We start from the raw sequence: 18,825 nt of genomic DNA, 5'->3' as shown, positions 1-18,825 counted from the left end.
AAGGGGAGGGAGGGAGATATTAACTCAAGTGTTACATAACATCACCACAAGTACAAGAAGATGAAAGTAGTGGAAAAATTTCTGTATCTGCTTATAAGTCATTCATGTAAATTGCAGATAACTTTCCCCAGGAAAAGTAAACATATTTTGAAAGTAATACCTATGATTTGCATTCTATTGAATCTGAGGGAGGAGGGTTGATGGGGGTGAGTAAAGCTTTGTTTTAAGTTTTTGATAGAATGAGGTACTTTTCCACATTATAGAAGTTGAATGTGCTTCTATTTTTTTTTTTTTTTTTTTTTCATTTGGCCTATGGTGCCAGTAGTCTTTCTTGATGGGGTCTGCTGATCACCCCCAGCCTGTTAGTGGCACAAGCATATAGTGTTGCCATCTTGCTTGGTTCATGCTGCCCCCCCGGAGCTCCACTTGATCCTCTTCAGAGAGATTCACTAGAGCCTAGGTTAATCTGTGTTTATCAGGACAGCATGTGGGTAGTCTTATGGCGTTTGGCAGTGACTGAAAATTGTCAGCTTGTAGCAGTGGGTGGGACTTGAAGCTGGGTCCTTTAGGATACTGTGCCCACACGCTGACCCCTCAGCCATCGCCTCCTTATATTATAAATGTGCTGAGGCGGAGGAAAAACTCACCTTAGCTAAGGCTGTCCAGGGTATGGAGAGAATATTGTCATCATCCAAATGAAGTGTCTCTAATGAGGACAATCCATCAAACGCATCTTCATCCACCTGAAAAATCCAAAGAAACAGTAGATATTTACATGTTGTAATTTGCAGACTATGATAGTAGACTAACAAAATCCCCTTACCATATTGTCCTGTGAGGCATCAGACATGTTTATTGGTTTGACATTTCACAGAGAAAGGGCTTTAAATAGTCAATTACTGTCATTAAACTCTTCACAAACTGTCTTTTCTGTATAGCTATGGTAGTAAGCTATTTATTTATTATTTATTTTTTTGGTATTTCGTTGGGGATATACCCCAATGGAGGAAGGCGGTGCATGCCGCGCAACCCCCCAGACGGCTGGTAGAGAGATACCCAATTCTTTCAAGGAGGAGGCCCAACAACGGGGCTGAGGGTGTCGGAAAGAGCCCACCTTTCCACCCCCATGGTAACTGATAGGTCTCAAACCCACGCCCCAGCAACCCGCCGAAGCGCAAGGCGGAGACTCTACCATGGGACCACGGGAGCCCCCCGTAGTAAGTTATGGGAAGCATGAGAAAAACTGTGCAGAATATTCTTGCAACTCTGTTATTTTATGTGTGTTTCTCCAAAAATAAAACTGAGTTGAACCTGAAAACCATATAATTTAAAACCTCCTGACCTAGTAATTTCATGGAAAATAGTGCCAAAGTAATAGTGATAATAATAATAATAATAATAATAATAATAATAATAATAATAATAATAATAATAATAATAATAATAATAATAATAATAATAATATTTAAATAATCATTTTGACGTGTAATAATAATCCACAATGTGGTGGTGTATCAACAAAAGATGTAAAACCACGAGTCGAACCTTATCCAGCATGCAGGGTCTCATAACACACACACATTGGCTTGTTGTACCATTGTATTAAGCTGTGTAACAACTTCAAATTTGAAGTAAATTTTAAAAAGAGGGAATAATGGCAGTAAAGCTAAAGGGGAAATTATCAAAAATTAAATCTCACTGGTCTCATTATGACCATGCAAGGCATATATGTAATTTGGAAGCTCTTGAATTATGGACCTTTGAAACAGGTGCCAAAAAACTAAATTAAAAATATAAAACATGATTATGGTGAGGATATGCAGAAATATGTTCCATGAGCATAATCCTCTCCACAGTTATTATGAAATGTGGTGCAATAGGTAGAGGTGGAAAAGTAAAAATATTATAAACTTAAAAGTCTGTTAAATAATTATTGAGCATATTCCTGCAGCTCAATCATTTTGTGTGCATTTTCATGGGTCTCTATCTCACACAAGCTTCACTTCTTCATCATGCAGACCTAATGAATAACAGCTTAATATTTAATGATATAGGAAGAAAGACTGTCAAGTGAAATGGAATGCTCTACCTATTCTCATTCCATTCAGTTTCCTCTGTCAAACTGTAACAAATGGAAGCAACAAAAAGAAGTCCAGGAATTGGAGAGGTTGGTTCAAGATGTTGGAAGAGTAAGGAAGTAAGAGAGATCAGCAGATGATGCCTTAATACTGACCTGATCTTAGATGAAATAAAAATTCTAAAAAAATAATAAAAAAATCCTATGGTATATAGTCACTTTGTGTCATAGTAATGAAAAAGGTTTGCATCTTTATAATGTAACATAGTCTTAAATCATTATGTTACACTTTAATAAGATTAGGGCCTTTCCATTTGTATGCCACAATATAACTAGTGTGACAAAGGATTTTTTATTTATTTATTTCTATTACTATTTTTTTTTTGCATCTAGCATCTAAAGTAGCAAACTGTATAGGCATCATCAGCTAACCTTTCTTACTTCCTTACTCTCAACATTTTCTTCAAGTAACCTCTCCAATTGTCAAAGGTGGGCATTCCGCAATTTAAGTCCGCTAATCGCTAATCCACTAATAGCAGACCAACCCAAAATTTGCGGAATAGCATTAGCAGAAAATTAAAAAAATTAGCGGATTTGCAGTTAGTGAAATGCCAAAATTATAGTCCGCTAATGCAAACTTTTAAAAACCGCCAACAATGACATTTTCAGGAAATTCAAGAATATTCTTGAAAGTATGGAGAAACTTTTAGATTAGGGTGTCCAGACATCCCAGATTTTCCAGGATAGTCCCAGATTTTAATGGTTCATCCTGTAAATAAAATTGTCCTGGAAATATCCCAGATTTCATGCACTGTCCTAGAAAAAGTTTTTTTTATTAAAATGTCCTGGATTTCACTTCCAGAAATATGGCCACCCTATTCTAGATCTGTCTGGTGCGCAGCCAGTCTGCACAGCACACAGGCAGCAGGCTGCCCAGGCTGCATGGGCGGGAGTATTCTAGAACTGTCTGTTGCACAGCCGGCCTGTCCCAGCAGCCTGTGTAGGAGGCAGTTTACATTAACTAGCCGAGCCTTAACCCGGTAGCAGTGATAGGCCAAATTTGTGGCTTTACCGTGTAGCAGCGACGGGCCAAATTTGTGGCATGATATAAACCCCTCAAAATAGATGATGCATAAACTGATCACAAATGCTTTGATATATATTTTGAAATGGTTTGTGTGAGTGATGATTTTTTCTCATTTTTCTCGCTTAGTGGGACCATTAAGAAACATGATCCCCGCTGCTACCAGGTTAAAGACGTATTCCTTGCAATAACCAATAAAGGGTTAGTGGACTAAAAAATGGTTAGTAGACTTCATTAGTGGACTAAAAAAATTATCAGCATTAACATTAGCAGATTTGTGATAGTGGATCTGCGAACCCGGGAAATTTGTTGATTAGCGATTAGCGGAATGTCCAACAAAGTTAGTGGAATTGCGAATTGCGTACTAACAAAAAAATTAGCGGGTGCCCACCTCTGCCAATTGTACTTCTTTTCTTTCAGGTGCCTCCACTGATATTTAAAATGTATACTTGAACTCCTTAAACATTCCACTAATTTGGTACCACAATTATGTAATACAGTAATATGAAAAAAGCTTTACCTGTCTCATGGAGTTCACAGCCAGCTTGAGTGTTTTGAGTCCAGAAAGTTGCCTGAAGGTCCCAGTTGGGAGTTCTCCAATGTTGTTGCGAGTCAGATCCAAGTGCTGGATACTGGCCATGGGACCCAGTGCCACAACACCCCCAAGGGTCTGTCAACATCAACACTCACCAGTCAGCACATAACAAAAGCAACCATAAGAATACAGGAAACATCTTTTAATTACATTTGCAAATTTTTGATGCATCAGTGACTAACAATATTCAAATATTATGCATTGAATGAGCCATGTCTATATTTGTGTATCGTCTAATTAGTGACTTTGAATATAACTTGCAGACCTGTAAGCAGTTTACAAAACCACAGACAACATAATGATAAATAAACTAAATTCTTCTCCTCTAAGTATTAACATGTATCATGAGACAGTGTCTCCAAGAAACAGACAATGAAGGAAAAAAATCATTAATGAATTCTGGAAATTGTACAACAGAAAATATGCCCTGGGAAAATGTCAAGCTGCCCTTGGAGGGTTTAAGAATCACAATGAATGAGTTAGGTGCTAGCTGTATTCTCAGTACATGTACAATTTCAAAACCTGTACCGGTGCCTAAGTAAAATTATTTGACCATTTGAATTCCAAAGTGAAGCACATCTTGACTCATTCTCCTATTTCTGTTCTTGCTGAAATCTCTCAATGTTTTCCATCAGCTTGGACTTTTATCTTCCTTAACTGGCCAATCTGGTGAACTGGCCTAAAACTTTGGTTTCCTTGATGATCTAGACTCTAGAGCAATTGGTTTAGTATCTTATAGTTTGCATCCATGACTGCCTAAAAGGCCTGTTCCTAATCTCTAACCCTTCAGCTTATTCTGTTGAACTACATTATCCATTGGGCTCCTCAGATTATAACCTTTATTTGTTTCCATTATTCTATCCTATAACCCTCGTACAGTCTCTGGACCCACTGAGAAAGCAGTGCTTCCAACATTAGGTTTCAGTTTATTTGAAAGATTTGAGGATGTATTTTTAGTATTCCCTGTGGAAAGATTATTGTATGTAATTTTTCCTTGTATGCTTGTACCTTTCCATACAGATTAGATAACAGGCAAAGATTGAGGATATTTTAGTGGTCATTAAGGATAAGAAATGGACTTGGGCACATAACATCATATATAAAACTGATAAGAAATGGACAATCAAAGTAAGGGTGGTGACCCAGAAGTCGCAGAAGTCAGGGCAAACTGAAGACTAGGTGGAGAGATGGAATTAGAGCATCTGCCAGAGCAAAGAAAGGTGGGAACGGTCCTGCAGCGGAATAGTAATGTCTGAAGATGATGTTCAGATTTATAAATGTTTGTCATCTTGATTATTACTATCCCACCTGTATGAGATTGTCATGCAGCACCAGTGTCCTCAACTTGCTCAGCTCCTTCAGGGCATCGGCAGGAACCTCCATCAAGAAGTTGGAAGATGCATCCAACTCCTCAAGGTTGCTTAGTCCATTGAAAGTCCCAGCTTGCAGGGTGGAGAGTCTGGTTATGAAAGTTCGATGTTACTTTCTTTAAAATTGTATGGCAATTGGTATGGCAAGGTTGTGATATTTTTGAAGTTATGAGAACCCTAAACTATAAGACATTTAATTTTTGATAAAATATGGTCATAATAAAATCACTGTAAGGAAGAGTTAGGGATAAAATATACAAACTGAAGAGTAATAGAGGAGCAGATGCAAGGATTTAAATGACGCGTGAAAGACGTGTGAAAGTATCTGCGGTTATGTGGATTTATGTAATATATTGATATGAATACATGTGGAAGTATAAGGGGTTTGATTGAAGATAAAGTAGAGCTTATTGGTCCCACCTTATGAATTTAAAAGGTTTGTGAATAATATATATGAAAACAACAAAGAAACAATACATGAGAGAATGAGATGTGAAAATGTTGCAAAATATCAGTACATAGAACAGATATGTTTAAGGAAATTTGACTGCAGGCAAAATAAGAATACCCTGCTGAGGAGGTGTGATTATAATAAAGTTGAGAGAACAACAGTGAGGAAAAGCATCAGTGTAAGAGATGATGATTGAAAGTAAGCAATAAAGATTTCAATGACAAGATGGAAGTGGATTGAGAGATTTGTGTGAAAATAGATTAGGAACAGAAATTTTGGATGTGAGAGATGGCATGCAAGAAGCTAAATGAGCAGAATACATAATATAGTTTTGCTCCTCAGAAACTTGAAATCTACTGTCTGATTGTTGATATGACTGTGGTGGGGTGTAAGAAATCAAACACAGCTAGGATGGTGTGATCACATCAAATGTTAGGATGTAGAATGAGAAGGAGCTGCTTGTTGTGTAGATGTGTACTGTGGTCCAATTTGGTTAGTAGTAGGTAGATACTTATTAGTTCTGTGTAACTACCCAAAGTTTTTCTTATGGTATGATGACACGGTAGAGCATTTATGATTTCTCCATAAATCTATTACAAACTAAATATCATCATGCATATTAATTTCATGAATTCATCACTATAAAAACCATCATCATTATCCCTGGTCATCTGACACATGAGCTATTATGAATATTGATTTCATGTCATAATGTATATTAATTTCATAAATTCATCACTATAAACACCGTTGTCAGTATCCCTGATCATCTGACATATGAATCTGAAGGCTTTTGCATACAGACCCCCCCCTCCCCCAACCCCCTTCCCTTATTTAGCAGACTACACAACTTGTTTCTTGCACAAGTAAATCAAGGTTGGTATTCACCTGTTATATGAGAGGTCAAGAGTGACAAGTTGTGAGAGCTCCATGAAAGCATCCACTTCAACGTTGACAATTCGGTTGTGTGACACATTCAAGAAGACCAGGCTGGGAGTCTCCATCAGGGCTGACTTCTTAATTATATCTGGAAACAGCACAGTCTGCATCATCTAAGAAAATTCTCCCAATGAAAAGTTAAAACACCAATATCTTGTTATATTTTCAACTAAACTTCATATGGTATGTCATGGAGTAGATTTAGGGCACAGGTCTTTAACAGCTAGGATAACACACAAGAAATGTTTTACAATAATATGTACATAGAGGCTGAGACACAAGGCTTGTTCACCTTTATCGCAACATCACTTGTAATGGTGGTAGTAGCTGGGCCGTATTACAAGTCGAATCCGAGAAGTTTCGGGTCCCTGCATAGTTCAGGATGAATAACATTGTAGGGACCCAAAACTTCTCGGATTTGACTTGTAATGCGGCCCCTAAACTGATCTCTGTAGGGACCCGAAACTTCTCGGATACGACTTGTAATATGGCCCGCCGGTGCAATTGAGTTTGTTCCCCACTCTGAGCTTAGATGATTTCTCATATGTTTTAGAGTGGCACTCACATCAGCATCATATGACAGTGGTTTGGTTTGAGTCTGCAAGATTGATTCAGTACCTCTTGGTCTGTGGTTAAATTATAACAATTGTCACTGAAGCAACATTTTGCTGGAAAGTGAGATCACAGCTTGGCCAACATCCATCTAAACTTTACTGAGTGAAGACCAACTGTAGTAAAAATAGAAACCCATCAAAAATATCTCTGCATGACCAGTCTTTAAATTCTGAACTTCTTGAATGCTAGCTGAGTGATACCAGCTGCAGTACATTGCTACAATACCTTCTTTTCTTACCTATGTCATTTTCCTGCAGCGTAAGGACTTTGAGCTTGTCTAGCCCTTTGAGAGCAGTTGTGGGCATGGTCAGGAAGCTGTTCCCTTCCAGATGCAGCACCTCCAGGCTTTCCAGTGTAGAAAGGAAGCCCACATCCAACTCTCGAATGTGATTAAAGGCCAAGTTTAGCGTCTGAAAGCGGTGGGACTTTTAATATTGATAACCTATTCCTTTTTTACTTCACAAACGATAATGGATTTTCACTTCAGTCAAACAACAAGGTTAATATCTAGTGCTGTTAGTATTATCAAGGCATTCCTTCTTCTGTTAAGTGGTATTCACTTCAAAGTTGAATAAATAAATTAAAAGTCACAGTTTGTACCTACATATGGCTCTTTCAATCATCATCCTTAAAACTGACAAGGACTTGAGTTGCATGATATTGATAGTTTTCTAAGACTCCAGGTATGGGCAAAAAAATCTCACTAGTCTCCACATTTTGACTTGCTGAACTTGTTTTTGTTTGCAGTGTAAAAAAACTTATCCCTTAAAAACTCAATCTGACCTGCCTTGTGTCATCCCTTTGATCTTACCTGCAGTGCCGTGAGCTTGGCCACCTCAGTGAAAGAGAAGCTCGGGTTGTAGTTGTTGCCAAGGAGGTTGTGGTCAAGGTGCAGCTCCAGCAGGTGCGGCTCGAGGCCCTCCAGCACATCCACATTGAGGCGCCGGATGGCATTGCGGGAGAAGTCCACCTGGGGAGAAAAAATGATGGTGTTGGCAGTGGAGAGATAAAAAGTTGGTATTGCCAGTGGGGAGATAAAAAGATGGCATTGCCAGTGGGGAGATAAAAAGATGGTAAATTGGCAGTGGGGAGATAAAAAGATGGTGTTGCCAATGGGGAGATAAAAAGATGGCATTGCCAGAGGGGAGATAAAAAGATGGCATCGCCAGAGGGGAGATAAAAAGATGGTGTTGCCAGAGGGGAGATAAAAAGATGGCATTGCCAGTGGGGAGATAAAAAGATGGTGTTGCTAATGGGGAGATAAAAAGATGGCATTGCCAGAGGGGAGATAAAAAGATGGTAAATTGGCAGTGGGAAGGTAAAAAAATGGTGTTGCCAGTGGGGAGATAAAAAGATGGTGTTGCCAGTGGGGAGATAAAAAGATGGTGTTGGCAGTGGGGAGATAAAAAGATGGTGTTGGCAGTGGGGAGAAAAAAAGATGGTGTTGGTAGTGAGGATATAAAAAGATGGTGTTGGCAGTGGGGAGATAAAAAGATGGTGTTGGCAGTGGGGAGATAAAAAAATGGTGTTGGCAGTGGGGAGATAAAAAGATGGTGTTGGCAGTGGGGAGAAAAAAAGATGGTGTTGGTAGTGAGGATATAAAAAGATGGTGTTGGCAGTGGGGAGATAAAAAGATGGTGTTGGCAGTGGGGAGATAAAAAAAATGGTGTTGGCAGTTGGGAGATAAAAAGATGGTGTTGGTAGTGAGGATATAAAAAAATGGTGTTGGCAGTGGGGAGATAAAAAGATGGTGTTGCCAGTGGGGAGATAAAAAGATGGTGTTGCCAGTGGGGAGATAAAAAGATGGTGTTGCCAGTGGGGAGATAAAAAGATGGTGTTGCCAGTGGGGAGATAAAAAGATGGTGTTGGTAGTGAGGATATAAAAAAAATGGTGTTGGCAGTGAGGATATAAAAAGATGGTGTTGACAGCGGGGAGATAAAAAGATGGTGTTGGCAGTGGGGAAATAAAAAGATGGTGTTGGCAGTGGGGAGATAAAAAGATGGTGTTGCCAGTGGGGAGATAAAAAGATGGTGTTGGCAGTGGGGAGATAAAAAGATGGTGTTGCCAGTGGGGAGATAAAAAGATGGTGTTGGCAGTGGGGAAATAAAAAGATGGTGTTGGCAGTGGGGAGATAAAAAGATGGTGTTGCCAGTGGGGAGATAAAAAGATGGTGTTGGCAGTGGGGAGATAAAAAGATGGTGTTGCCAGTGGGGAGATAAAAAGATGGTGTTGGCAGTGGGGAAATAAAAAGATGGTGTTGGCAGTGGGGAGATAAAAAGATGGTGTTGCCAGTGGGGAGATAAAAAGATGGTGTTGGCAGTGGGGAAATAAAAAGATGGTGTTGGCAGTGGGGAGATAAAAAGATGGTGTTGCCAGTGGGGAGATAAAAAGATGGTGTTGCCAGTGGGGAGATATAAAGTTGGTGTTGCCTGTGGGGAGATAATTAAAGAGATGGTGTTGCCAGTGGGGAGATAAAAAGATGGTGTTGCCTGTGGGGAGATAAAAAGATGGTGTTGCCTGTGGGGAGATAAAAAGATGGTGTTGCCTGTGAGGATATAAAAAGATGGTAAATTGACAGTGGGGAGATAAAAAGATGGTGTTGCCAGTGGGGAGATAAAAAGATGGTGTTGCCTGTGGGGAGATAAAAAGATGGTGTTGCCAGTGGGGAGATAAAAAGATGGTGTTGCCTGTGGGGAGATAAAAAGATGGTGTTGCCTGTGGGGAGATAAAAAGATGGTGTTGCCTGTGAGGATATAAAAAGATAGTAAATTGGCAGTGGGGAGATAAAAAGATGGTGTTGCCTGTGGGGAGATAAAAAGATGGTGTTGCCAGTGAGGATATAAAAAGATGGTAAATTGGCAGTGGGGAGATAAAAAGATGGTGTTGCCAGTGGGGAGATAAAAAGATGGTGTTGCCAGTGGGGAGATAAAAAGATGGTGTTGCCAGTGGGGAGATAAAAAGATGGTGTTGCCAGTGGGGAGATAAAAAGATGGTGTTGCCTGTGGGGAGATAAAAAGATGGTGTTGCCAGTGGGGAGATAAAAAGATGGTGTTGCCAGTGGGGAGATATAAAGTTGGTGTTGCCTGTGGGGAGATAATTAAAGAGATGGTGTTGCCAGTTGGGAGGTAAAAAGATGGTGTTGCCAGTGGGGAGATAACGTTGGTGTTGCCAGTGGGGAGATAAAAAAGATGGTGTTGCCTGTGGGGAGATACAAAGATGGTGTTGCCAGTGGGGAGATAACGTTGGTGTTGCCAGTGAGGATATAAAAAGATGGTAAATTGGCAGTGGGGAGATAAAAAGATGGTGTTGCCAGTGGGGAGATAAAAAGATGGTGTTGCCAGTGGAGAGATAAAAAGATGGTGTTGGCAGTGGGAAGATAAAAAAAATGGTGTTGGCGGTGGAATGATAAAAAAAAAAGATGGTGTTGGCAATGGGGAGGATTTTTTTTTTTTTGTTGGCAGTGGAAAGAAAAAAGGTGTTGCCAGTGGGAAAAAAAAAGATGTGTTGGAGGTGCATGGTGGTAAATTACCTTTCGAAATGACACGCATATATACTTTTGTCTGGCATGATTGACTGCGCCGAACCTGCTTAAAATTTAAGCCTACATTTACGAGTAGCCTATAATGAGGGTTCCCAACTACCCCACTACACACCATCGTGGCATATGCCACTCATGCCAGTAAATCCATCATCCAATCATCTACACACTTCCTGCTAAATGTCCCATATCTACTTTTTTTTCATTATTTGCATGGCTAAATTTTACACAAAAGATACAAAAAATACGAAGAAAACGCATATCGAACCTAAAAAAAAAAAAAAAAAAAAAAAATAAGCCATATGAATAAAAAATGGATATTCCAAATACACTGATTTATTTAGATATTGCAAGAAGAAAATATCATGTAGCTTACGTACTGCGCTGCGCCGTACTGACAAAGAGAAACAAGGCCAGGGTAAGGTAGCTATATTCAGTTTGCACAAAGAAGAAAATTCTGGCTAAGCGTCATCGAACTGCTGACTCGGCGTCATGAAACTGTCTCAAGGTTGTAACCACAGAGTTATAGACACAGAGGGTTCCCAGAGCCTGAATTTAGAAGCAACTGGCGGCCATCTTAGGGTGACGGATGGCGACTGGCGACTGGTGAGACAGGGAGAAATTTAACATCACATAGTTATGTCTGCTACAAGTTACAAGTGCCTCGGCGATCCTCTGTCAGATAGACTTGATATTTTCTTGTCCATTTTTTACCCTCTGATTATTGTTACATTGGTACATGTCATACACCATCTGAATCGGAAAAATGTACTGAATTTGAAACTGCAAACGAAAACCTAATGCAATAAGAAGTACATGAATGGTTGATATTCTTGAAATGAAAACTCAGTTTCTTCCCTTCAAAATCTTATATTGTAGGAAGACTTATATTACTTTAAATATTTCCCTGTCCACACACTTTCGTACCAAAAACACACCGAACGTACCTATTTAAGACAGCCAAAAGTACCTAATAATACGGTTCATCAAGTACCAAAAGGGTTAACCTTGAACTCACTTTCCTGAGGGGAAGGTCTGAGGCGGTGAAGAGCTGTCCCCGCAGAGCCTGGATCCCGGCGTTCCTCTGCGAGAACCCGACGATGTTCATCCTGGGGGCGAGGAGAGGGAGGAGGCGGATGTCAAAGTTATAATAATCTTCCTCACTGACTGCTAACGACGATCTGAAACTCTTACATATTTCTCAGCCTAAAAATAACATGTATGGAAATGAATAGTATATATCCTACTTGGGTATGAATTACTTCCTCATTGAATAAAGGAGTCGGTTCGAAGCTGATGAAGATTAGGGGCGGGTTGAAATAGCTGTTTGAGGTGGTAATGTATGGTATAAATAGCTAATGACAAATGTTTTACCAGAGAGAGAGAGAGAGAGAGAGAGAGACTCGAGTATTTTCTCACTTGAAGGGCAGTAATGGAAAGTCTCCCGGGAAGGCCACGTTGTCGCAGTTGATGGATATGTTGGCGTCACGCGTGGAGCAGAGGCAGGGGAGCGTGAGTCGCCTGTCCATCTCCACGCACGGCACCTCCGCCGCCGCCACGCCGACCACCGCGCCCACCAGCACGGCCGCCACCCACGCCTCCATCACGCACGGCTCTGGAAACACACAAAACACATAATTCATCGTTTCTGTTGACAAATTAATAGTGATAATATGTCAATGGGAAACATGGGCGTCCGGAGGGGTGGTGGGACAAGGAGAGGAAGTTGCCCCCATCCCTCCTGGTGATATTTGTTATATTCCCGTTCATACTTCCGTTCGCAAGTTATAACAAAATTAATATCCTTCAAAACCTTGGGAGGATACCTGGTGCTGCAGCCAATGGGAAACTGTGTCGCCATTGCCTTGTGGTTCACCAAGGAAAATATGGAATCTAATGTATTTAAGTACTAGACCTAATTTTTGGCTCTACCCCCTCTAGAAAAAATAAATAAATCCTGCGGACGCCCCTGATGGGAACGTAGCCTACACATAATTTTTACGTAGCAGGTGTGTATGTACATATGTGTATATGCATGTGACAACCTCGAGACGAACAAAGGCAATTATTATTCTGCATAGTCATATATATTCTCACAATCATCATACGCGAAACTGTGCAAAGAAATGATGTAACTGGTGAGCGAACCTTGACAAAATGATTTAAAAGACATGAATGAACTAGAAAAAAAGAAAATATTTTTGATTTCAACATCGATGTTTGTTACTCGAACAACTGAAAAAAAATCGGAGACAGAATGAACCTACATTTCCGTTGAAGACGGCTTATAACACTTCGGTTCTGAAGATTCCAAACACACACACACACACACACACACACACACACACACACACACACACACACACACACACACACACACACATGAATAAGTTGTGCGTTTTATCATTCACGTTCTTTGCATACACCCCAAACTATGACGACGATCCTCTTCAAAACTTCCTTCTGTATAGTCTGGAAGATGTATATATAAAGACATTTCGATCCAGCAGCATTTGGGGAGAGACAGACTACTGTCCTCTTGACTGATAAAATCCGACTACATATTATAACAGCGCGAGCTACAGTGGCCCTTTCGTGAAGAAAATATATAGGAAAATTGTGTCTTGATGGATGGTAACGGAATGAGAAGTGGAGAGGAATGGAAGCATCAGATGAAGGAATGGAGGGACACATGAAGAGCTATGTGCTGATACAGAAGATACTCAACGGTATAATAATGCCTTGTTGGGTGTGTGAAGACCGATGGAGATGAGAAAGAAATGGAAATTAAACTTTTCAATCCCAGAATGATTAGTTAAGAGGTTACACGGATATGTACTTAATATACAGATGGGTGTAATTTCTCCCAAGCGCTGAATCAAAGGGTAATTAGATTTTCATTCGCCACAGAGAGCAACCACCGCCACCGAGAGCCAGTGAATGACACTTTCGTTTATCTTATTCCATCGTGGGACAGTAGCTGACACAGACAAATGTGAAAATCTACTTGCGTGCTCACGGCTCGCAGCGAGAATTATGACCGAACCCAAACGCTTGTGAACCGCGCGCCGGACCAGCGACTCCATGCGTGAGCGGGAAAGTTACTTCGTTCCGGTGGTGTTTTTTTTTTTGTGTGAGAGAGAGAGAGAGAGAGAGAGAGAGAGAGAGAGAGAGAGAGAGAGAGAGAGAGAGAGAGATTTATGTGTATGATAGACTTTTTACACCACTCGTCCTTTTTCCCACTTAGCATTGTGGTTATAATTACTAAGGAAGTTGATGATAAAAATTTTTCCCCTCTTCAGTCCGCCATTCCACTCTTCCTTCCTGCCTTCCATGCGCTCCCTCACTCTCCCTCCTCCCTCCTTTTCCTGCCCCCGTCCTCTTTCTCACAACCCTACGCCATGTTCCGCATTAGCTTTCCGTCCCTTCATCCTCTTCTCTTCCATCCCCAGCCCAGTCCTCCTTCCATTCAACACCGTACTTCAGTTTATAATTTTTTTTTTGTATTGCTCGTTCCTTCCTTCCTTTTCTCTCTCTCTCTCTCTCTCTCTCTCTCTCTCTCTCTCTCTCTCTCTCTCTCTCTCTTGTATTTAATTTCATCCTTGCTTTCACTAAGAAAATTAATTGAAACCTCAACGTCGGGTTTCTCGGCACATGACTGTCATAACCTTTCTTCTCCTCGTTCTCCTCCCTTTTCCATCAATCTTTCTTTCCTCCTCACTCTCGATTATGAAGTTGGTCTCCTTAGCTTAACATATCAGCAAGATAGAACACGTGCACAGGACGGACGAACGGTCGGACGACTCGTGACCGACCAAACCCTGACGGATCCTTTTCCTGCGTCGGGCAACGCATTCTTCTTTCGACTCTTGAACGACCCAGTAAAAGACTAATAATAATGATAATAATAATAATAATAATGAAGAAAGTCGTTTTGGATGACCCCGGTTCCTGTATAAATGGGTTGGAATTCATAAAAGCTCACCATGGGGAGAAGAAAAAGACGAGGAGGAGAAAAGAACATGGAAAAACGGGCAACAGCAAGTCTATTGGCTTATTCCGAGGTTACCTGCTATAATGTTTTAATTTGCTCATCAGGCACTTCAGTGATCGTAGAGCAGATCAAAGCACTTGGGTACGTAGGTGCAGTTCACTCCTGACGCAACAAAGCAGGAAGAGGAGGAGGAGGAGGAGGAGGAGGAGGAGGAAAATATGATATATGTATGAGGGAGAGAGCAAGCTAGGGAAGGAGAAAGATAGAAAAAAATAAACTAAAACGACATTAATAACCAAAGAAGTCAAGCCATTTATATACTACTTCCTTGAACAAATTTTTCACCTCCTGGAGCGTCGACACGGCCGGGTAATTAGGAGTTTCACTGACCCGGGAGGATGCGTCAGGGGGGTGGAGGGGGAGGGGAGGGCAATGTGGGGGCAGCTGCAAAACACACCACGAGGGGGATGAAGGAGTGGAGGAGGGAGGCTACTGACTAACGAACTCACTGAAGAGAGAGAGAGAGAAGGAGGGGGGAGGACAACATCATTTAGCTTCGAAGGAGATGAACCAGAAGGAACACCAGAATTTTAGTTCCCTGGAGATTGCAAGACAACCCGCCGGTCAGACAACCAACAAGACAGCGAGCTATTCAACCAGTCTACCTATCAGTCAATCAGCTTATGAATCATCCGAGAAAACCAACCAACCTGCCAGTTAGCCCGCCATCTCACCAACCAACAAACCAGGCAGTCGAGCAGCCGAACAACGAGTCATCCAACCAACCAACCAGCCAGTCAACCAACTTATCAACCAGCCAGCTGCAAGAAATGTGAAGGTCGCAAAACTGGTTATTATCTTTTTTTATGTCTTCCACAAATATACTTTCTCATTCGGCAACCCCCCCCACAAAATAGGCCTATATATATTTTTTTTATTTCGATACGAGGAGCAGACAGACTCCAAGGGCTATAGAGAAATAGATAAAAGCCGGAAAAGTTGGAGAAAGTACAGAAAGCCGATGAGAGTCAACCCAAAAGTTAACATAGATGCAAATAACATTTCTTCAGTGAAAAAAAACTAAAGCGAGATACGAGATAGATGGATGGAAATATAGAGAAATAGATAGATAGATAAATAGATAGAGAGGTTAGGTTAGAAAGATAAATAAGGAGATAGATAGATATATAGAAAGATAAAGATAGAGATAAATATATAGATGTAGGAAACAGATAGATTAATAGAGGAGAAAGATAGATAAATATATATGTAAGGTAGATAGATAAATAATTAAACAAAATATGAAACTACAAGAAACAGGAAACAAGAACGAAAAACCACGTTGAAAAACATACTGATGGAGATAAAAAGATAAACAAGAAAAAAAGTGAAATAAAAGATAGAAGCGGAAACGACAAGGAAAATAATGAGAGACTGGAAATAAGAATGTCTAACACACTGAGAAGCAGACTAACAAGAAAGACTAAGAAACAAACAAACAAACAAAAAAAGGAAGCATTTAAGGTAGTCAGTCGTGCAGGAAGAGGAGGAGGAAACATGGAAACATGGAAACGCAGGCAACAGAAAGCCTATTGGCTCATTACGAGGTTGCCCGCTTTGGTGATTTAATCTGCTCGACAGCCACTTGGGACCTGGGGAGCAGATGAAAGCACCTCGACACTGAGGAGCAGATGAAAGCACCTCGATATTGAGGAGCAGATGAAAGCAACTCAATATTCAGTTTACTCCCGACGCAGCGAAGTGACGGTCGATTCTATATTTGAAGGAGTTGATAGTATTCGCATTTACTACTTCAGAAGGAAGATTGTTTCAGTGACGGATGACTCGGTTTGAAAAGAAACTCCTTCCGATGTCTGTGTTACATCGACTAGACTGAATGGGTAAACTGTTATTTCTAGTTCTTAGGTTGGTTTGCAATTCAAAGAAATTGGAGTAATCGACGTTATTGAATTTTTTCAGATACTTGAAGACTTGAATCATATCTCCTCGTAGGCGTCTTTTCTCTAATGTAAAGAGATTGAGTCGCTTGAGTCGTTCCTCGTACGGTTGAGCCCTTAAGGTTGGTATCATTTTCGTGGCGCGTCGTTGAATCCTTTCCAGTAAATCAATGTCCTTTCTGTAATTAGGAGACCAGAACTGTACTGCATACTCGAGGTGCGGTCTTACCATTGAATTATACAAAGATAGCATCACGTCTGGCGTTTTACACTCGAAGTTCCTCGCTATGAACCCGAGCATAGTGTTGGCTTTATTGTATGCTTTTTTACAGTGATTCGCGTGTTTCAGGTCACTGCTGATAGTGACTCCAAGATCCTTTTCCTCCTGCATCGCTTGCAGAGGTCTCCCATTCATGATGTATGTGTGGTTACTATTTCTGGACCCAATGTGCATGACTTTGCATTTGTCAACATTAAAGGACATTTGCCATTTTTCCGACCATTCGATAATGTGATTGAGGTCTTTCTGAATGATTTCGCAGTCGGTCTTTGTGAGGGCCTTTCCCCCCACCTTAGTGTCATCAGCAAATTTCGATATTGTGGATTTCAGTCATGATTCGAGGTCGTTGATATATATGATGAAGAGAATGGGTCCTAGCACTGACCCTTGAGGCACTCCACTAGTGACTGGAAGCCAATCGGAAGGGTGTCCGTTGAGTAGTACTCGTTGTTTTCTGTCGGTGAGCCAATCTCTTATCCACGCGATCAGATTGGCTCCAATGCCCGCCGAGTGCAGTTTCTTAAGGAGTCGCTCGTGCGGTACCTTGTCGAAGGCTTTCTGAAAGTCCAGGTATGCAACATCACTGGGACTGTGGGCATCCCAGTTTTTATATATACCTTGGAAGAAGTCTAATAAACTCGTTAGGCAGGAGCGCTTGTTTCTGAAGCCATGCTGGGTGTCGGAGATTACATTATTGTCTTCTAGAAACTTAACAAGTTTGTCTCTAATAATCTTTTCGAGTATTTTTCCTGCCACTGATGTCAAACTTATGGGCCTGTAGTTTAATGCAACGCTTTTGTCTCCTTTTTTGAAAATTGGTGTTACGTTCGCCATCTTCCAGTCTTCCGGGACCTTTTTCAATTGAACAGACTGGTTGAATATGTTAGTGAGTGGCTGAAGTATTTGTTGTTTAAGCTCTTTTAATAACCGCGGGGACAAACCGTCAGGTCCTGTTGACTTGTTCGTGTCGAGTTTATCCAAATACTCTTTCACTTCTTGGTCGCATATTGAGTCAATTTTCAGGGGCGTGATTCCCCTCGGCGGGTCAGGGTTCTCGGGCATGGTTTCGATGTTCTCGACTGTGAATACGGATGCGAAGTTACTGTTGAGGATTCTGGCCATCTGTTTGCTGTCCTGAGTTGCAGTTCCAGTCTCGTCTGTCAGGGGACCAATATTGGATTTTACTTTCTTTTTCGATCTGATGTATGTGAAGAATTTTTTTGAGTTTGTCTTGATGTCACGCGCTATTTGTTTTTCGTAGTTGCGTTTACTACTCCGAATAAGGGTGCGACAAGCTCTGAGGCTGTTGTGGTACTGAGTACGGGCTTCGGCGAAGAAGAAGGTGAAGAATGGAGTAAGACGGAGAGAAAGGAGGATGAGACAATGAAAGAGGAGAAGGAGGAGGCAAGGAGAGTGGGGTTCTGAGATGGGAAGAAGGAAGGAAGGAAAGGATGAAGGAGGAGGGAAGGAAGGAAGGGAGGAACATAAGAAGATATAACGTTGCATAGATGTGCGTGGAATGGAAATGAGGGAGAGGGAGAGAAAGGAGGAAGGAAAGGAGGAGGAGGAGTAGATAACGAAAGAGGGACGAAATGGGGAAAAAGAAGGAATATATGAGGGCTGGAAGGAAGATAAAAAGAGAGGGAACGGAAAGGAGGAGAAAGAGGAAGAAGGAGGCAGTGAGAGAGAGCAAGGGTATGAGAAGGAAGAAAGGAAGGAAAGGATGAGTGAGGGTGGGAACGTAGGAAGATGAAAACAGGGGCGGCATTTCAGATTTTTCTTGGGGGGGTCAACAGATGTTAGGGCTTAGGGCAACCAAAATCGGGCTGGAGCCACTACACACCTTTTAGTCTAGAGGAAGGGAAGATGAGGAAAGGGTAAAGAGAGAAAGGGAGAGGATAGAAGAGAAGGGAAGGGGAAAAA

General features: G+C 41.1%; 1 protein-coding gene across 1 annotated transcript in view; it reads right to left on the bottom strand.

Annotated features, from left to right (window-relative positions):
- LOC127005057 (protein artichoke-like) overlaps positions 1–18,825 on the bottom strand; it is a 106,518-nt gene that overhangs the window by 4,722 nt on the left and 82,971 nt on the right. The window contains exons 3-10 of the mRNA XM_050873522.1: positions 12,090–12,285; positions 11,689–11,779; positions 7,943–8,101; positions 7,370–7,541; positions 6,466–6,604; positions 5,065–5,215; positions 3,682–3,831; positions 648–743 (exon numbers count right to left, since the gene is read on the bottom strand). Of these exons, the coding sequence (XP_050729479.1) occupies positions 648–743; positions 3,682–3,831; positions 5,065–5,215; positions 6,466–6,604; positions 7,370–7,541; positions 7,943–8,101; positions 11,689–11,779; positions 12,090–12,274 (1,143 nt within the window). The 5' untranslated portion in view covers positions 12,275–12,285. The remainder of the gene's footprint in view (positions 1–647; positions 744–3,681; positions 3,832–5,064; positions 5,216–6,465; positions 6,605–7,369; positions 7,542–7,942; positions 8,102–11,688; positions 11,780–12,089; positions 12,286–18,825) is intronic.

The sequence above is a fragment of the Eriocheir sinensis genome, chromosome 3, assembly GCF_024679095.1.
Source record: "Eriocheir sinensis breed Jianghai 21 chromosome 3, ASM2467909v1, whole genome shotgun sequence".
In the NCBI taxonomy this organism is placed as follows: domain Eukaryota; kingdom Metazoa; phylum Arthropoda; class Malacostraca; order Decapoda; family Varunidae; genus Eriocheir; species Eriocheir sinensis.
This window is presented reverse-complemented; position numbering and strand designations above follow the sequence as displayed.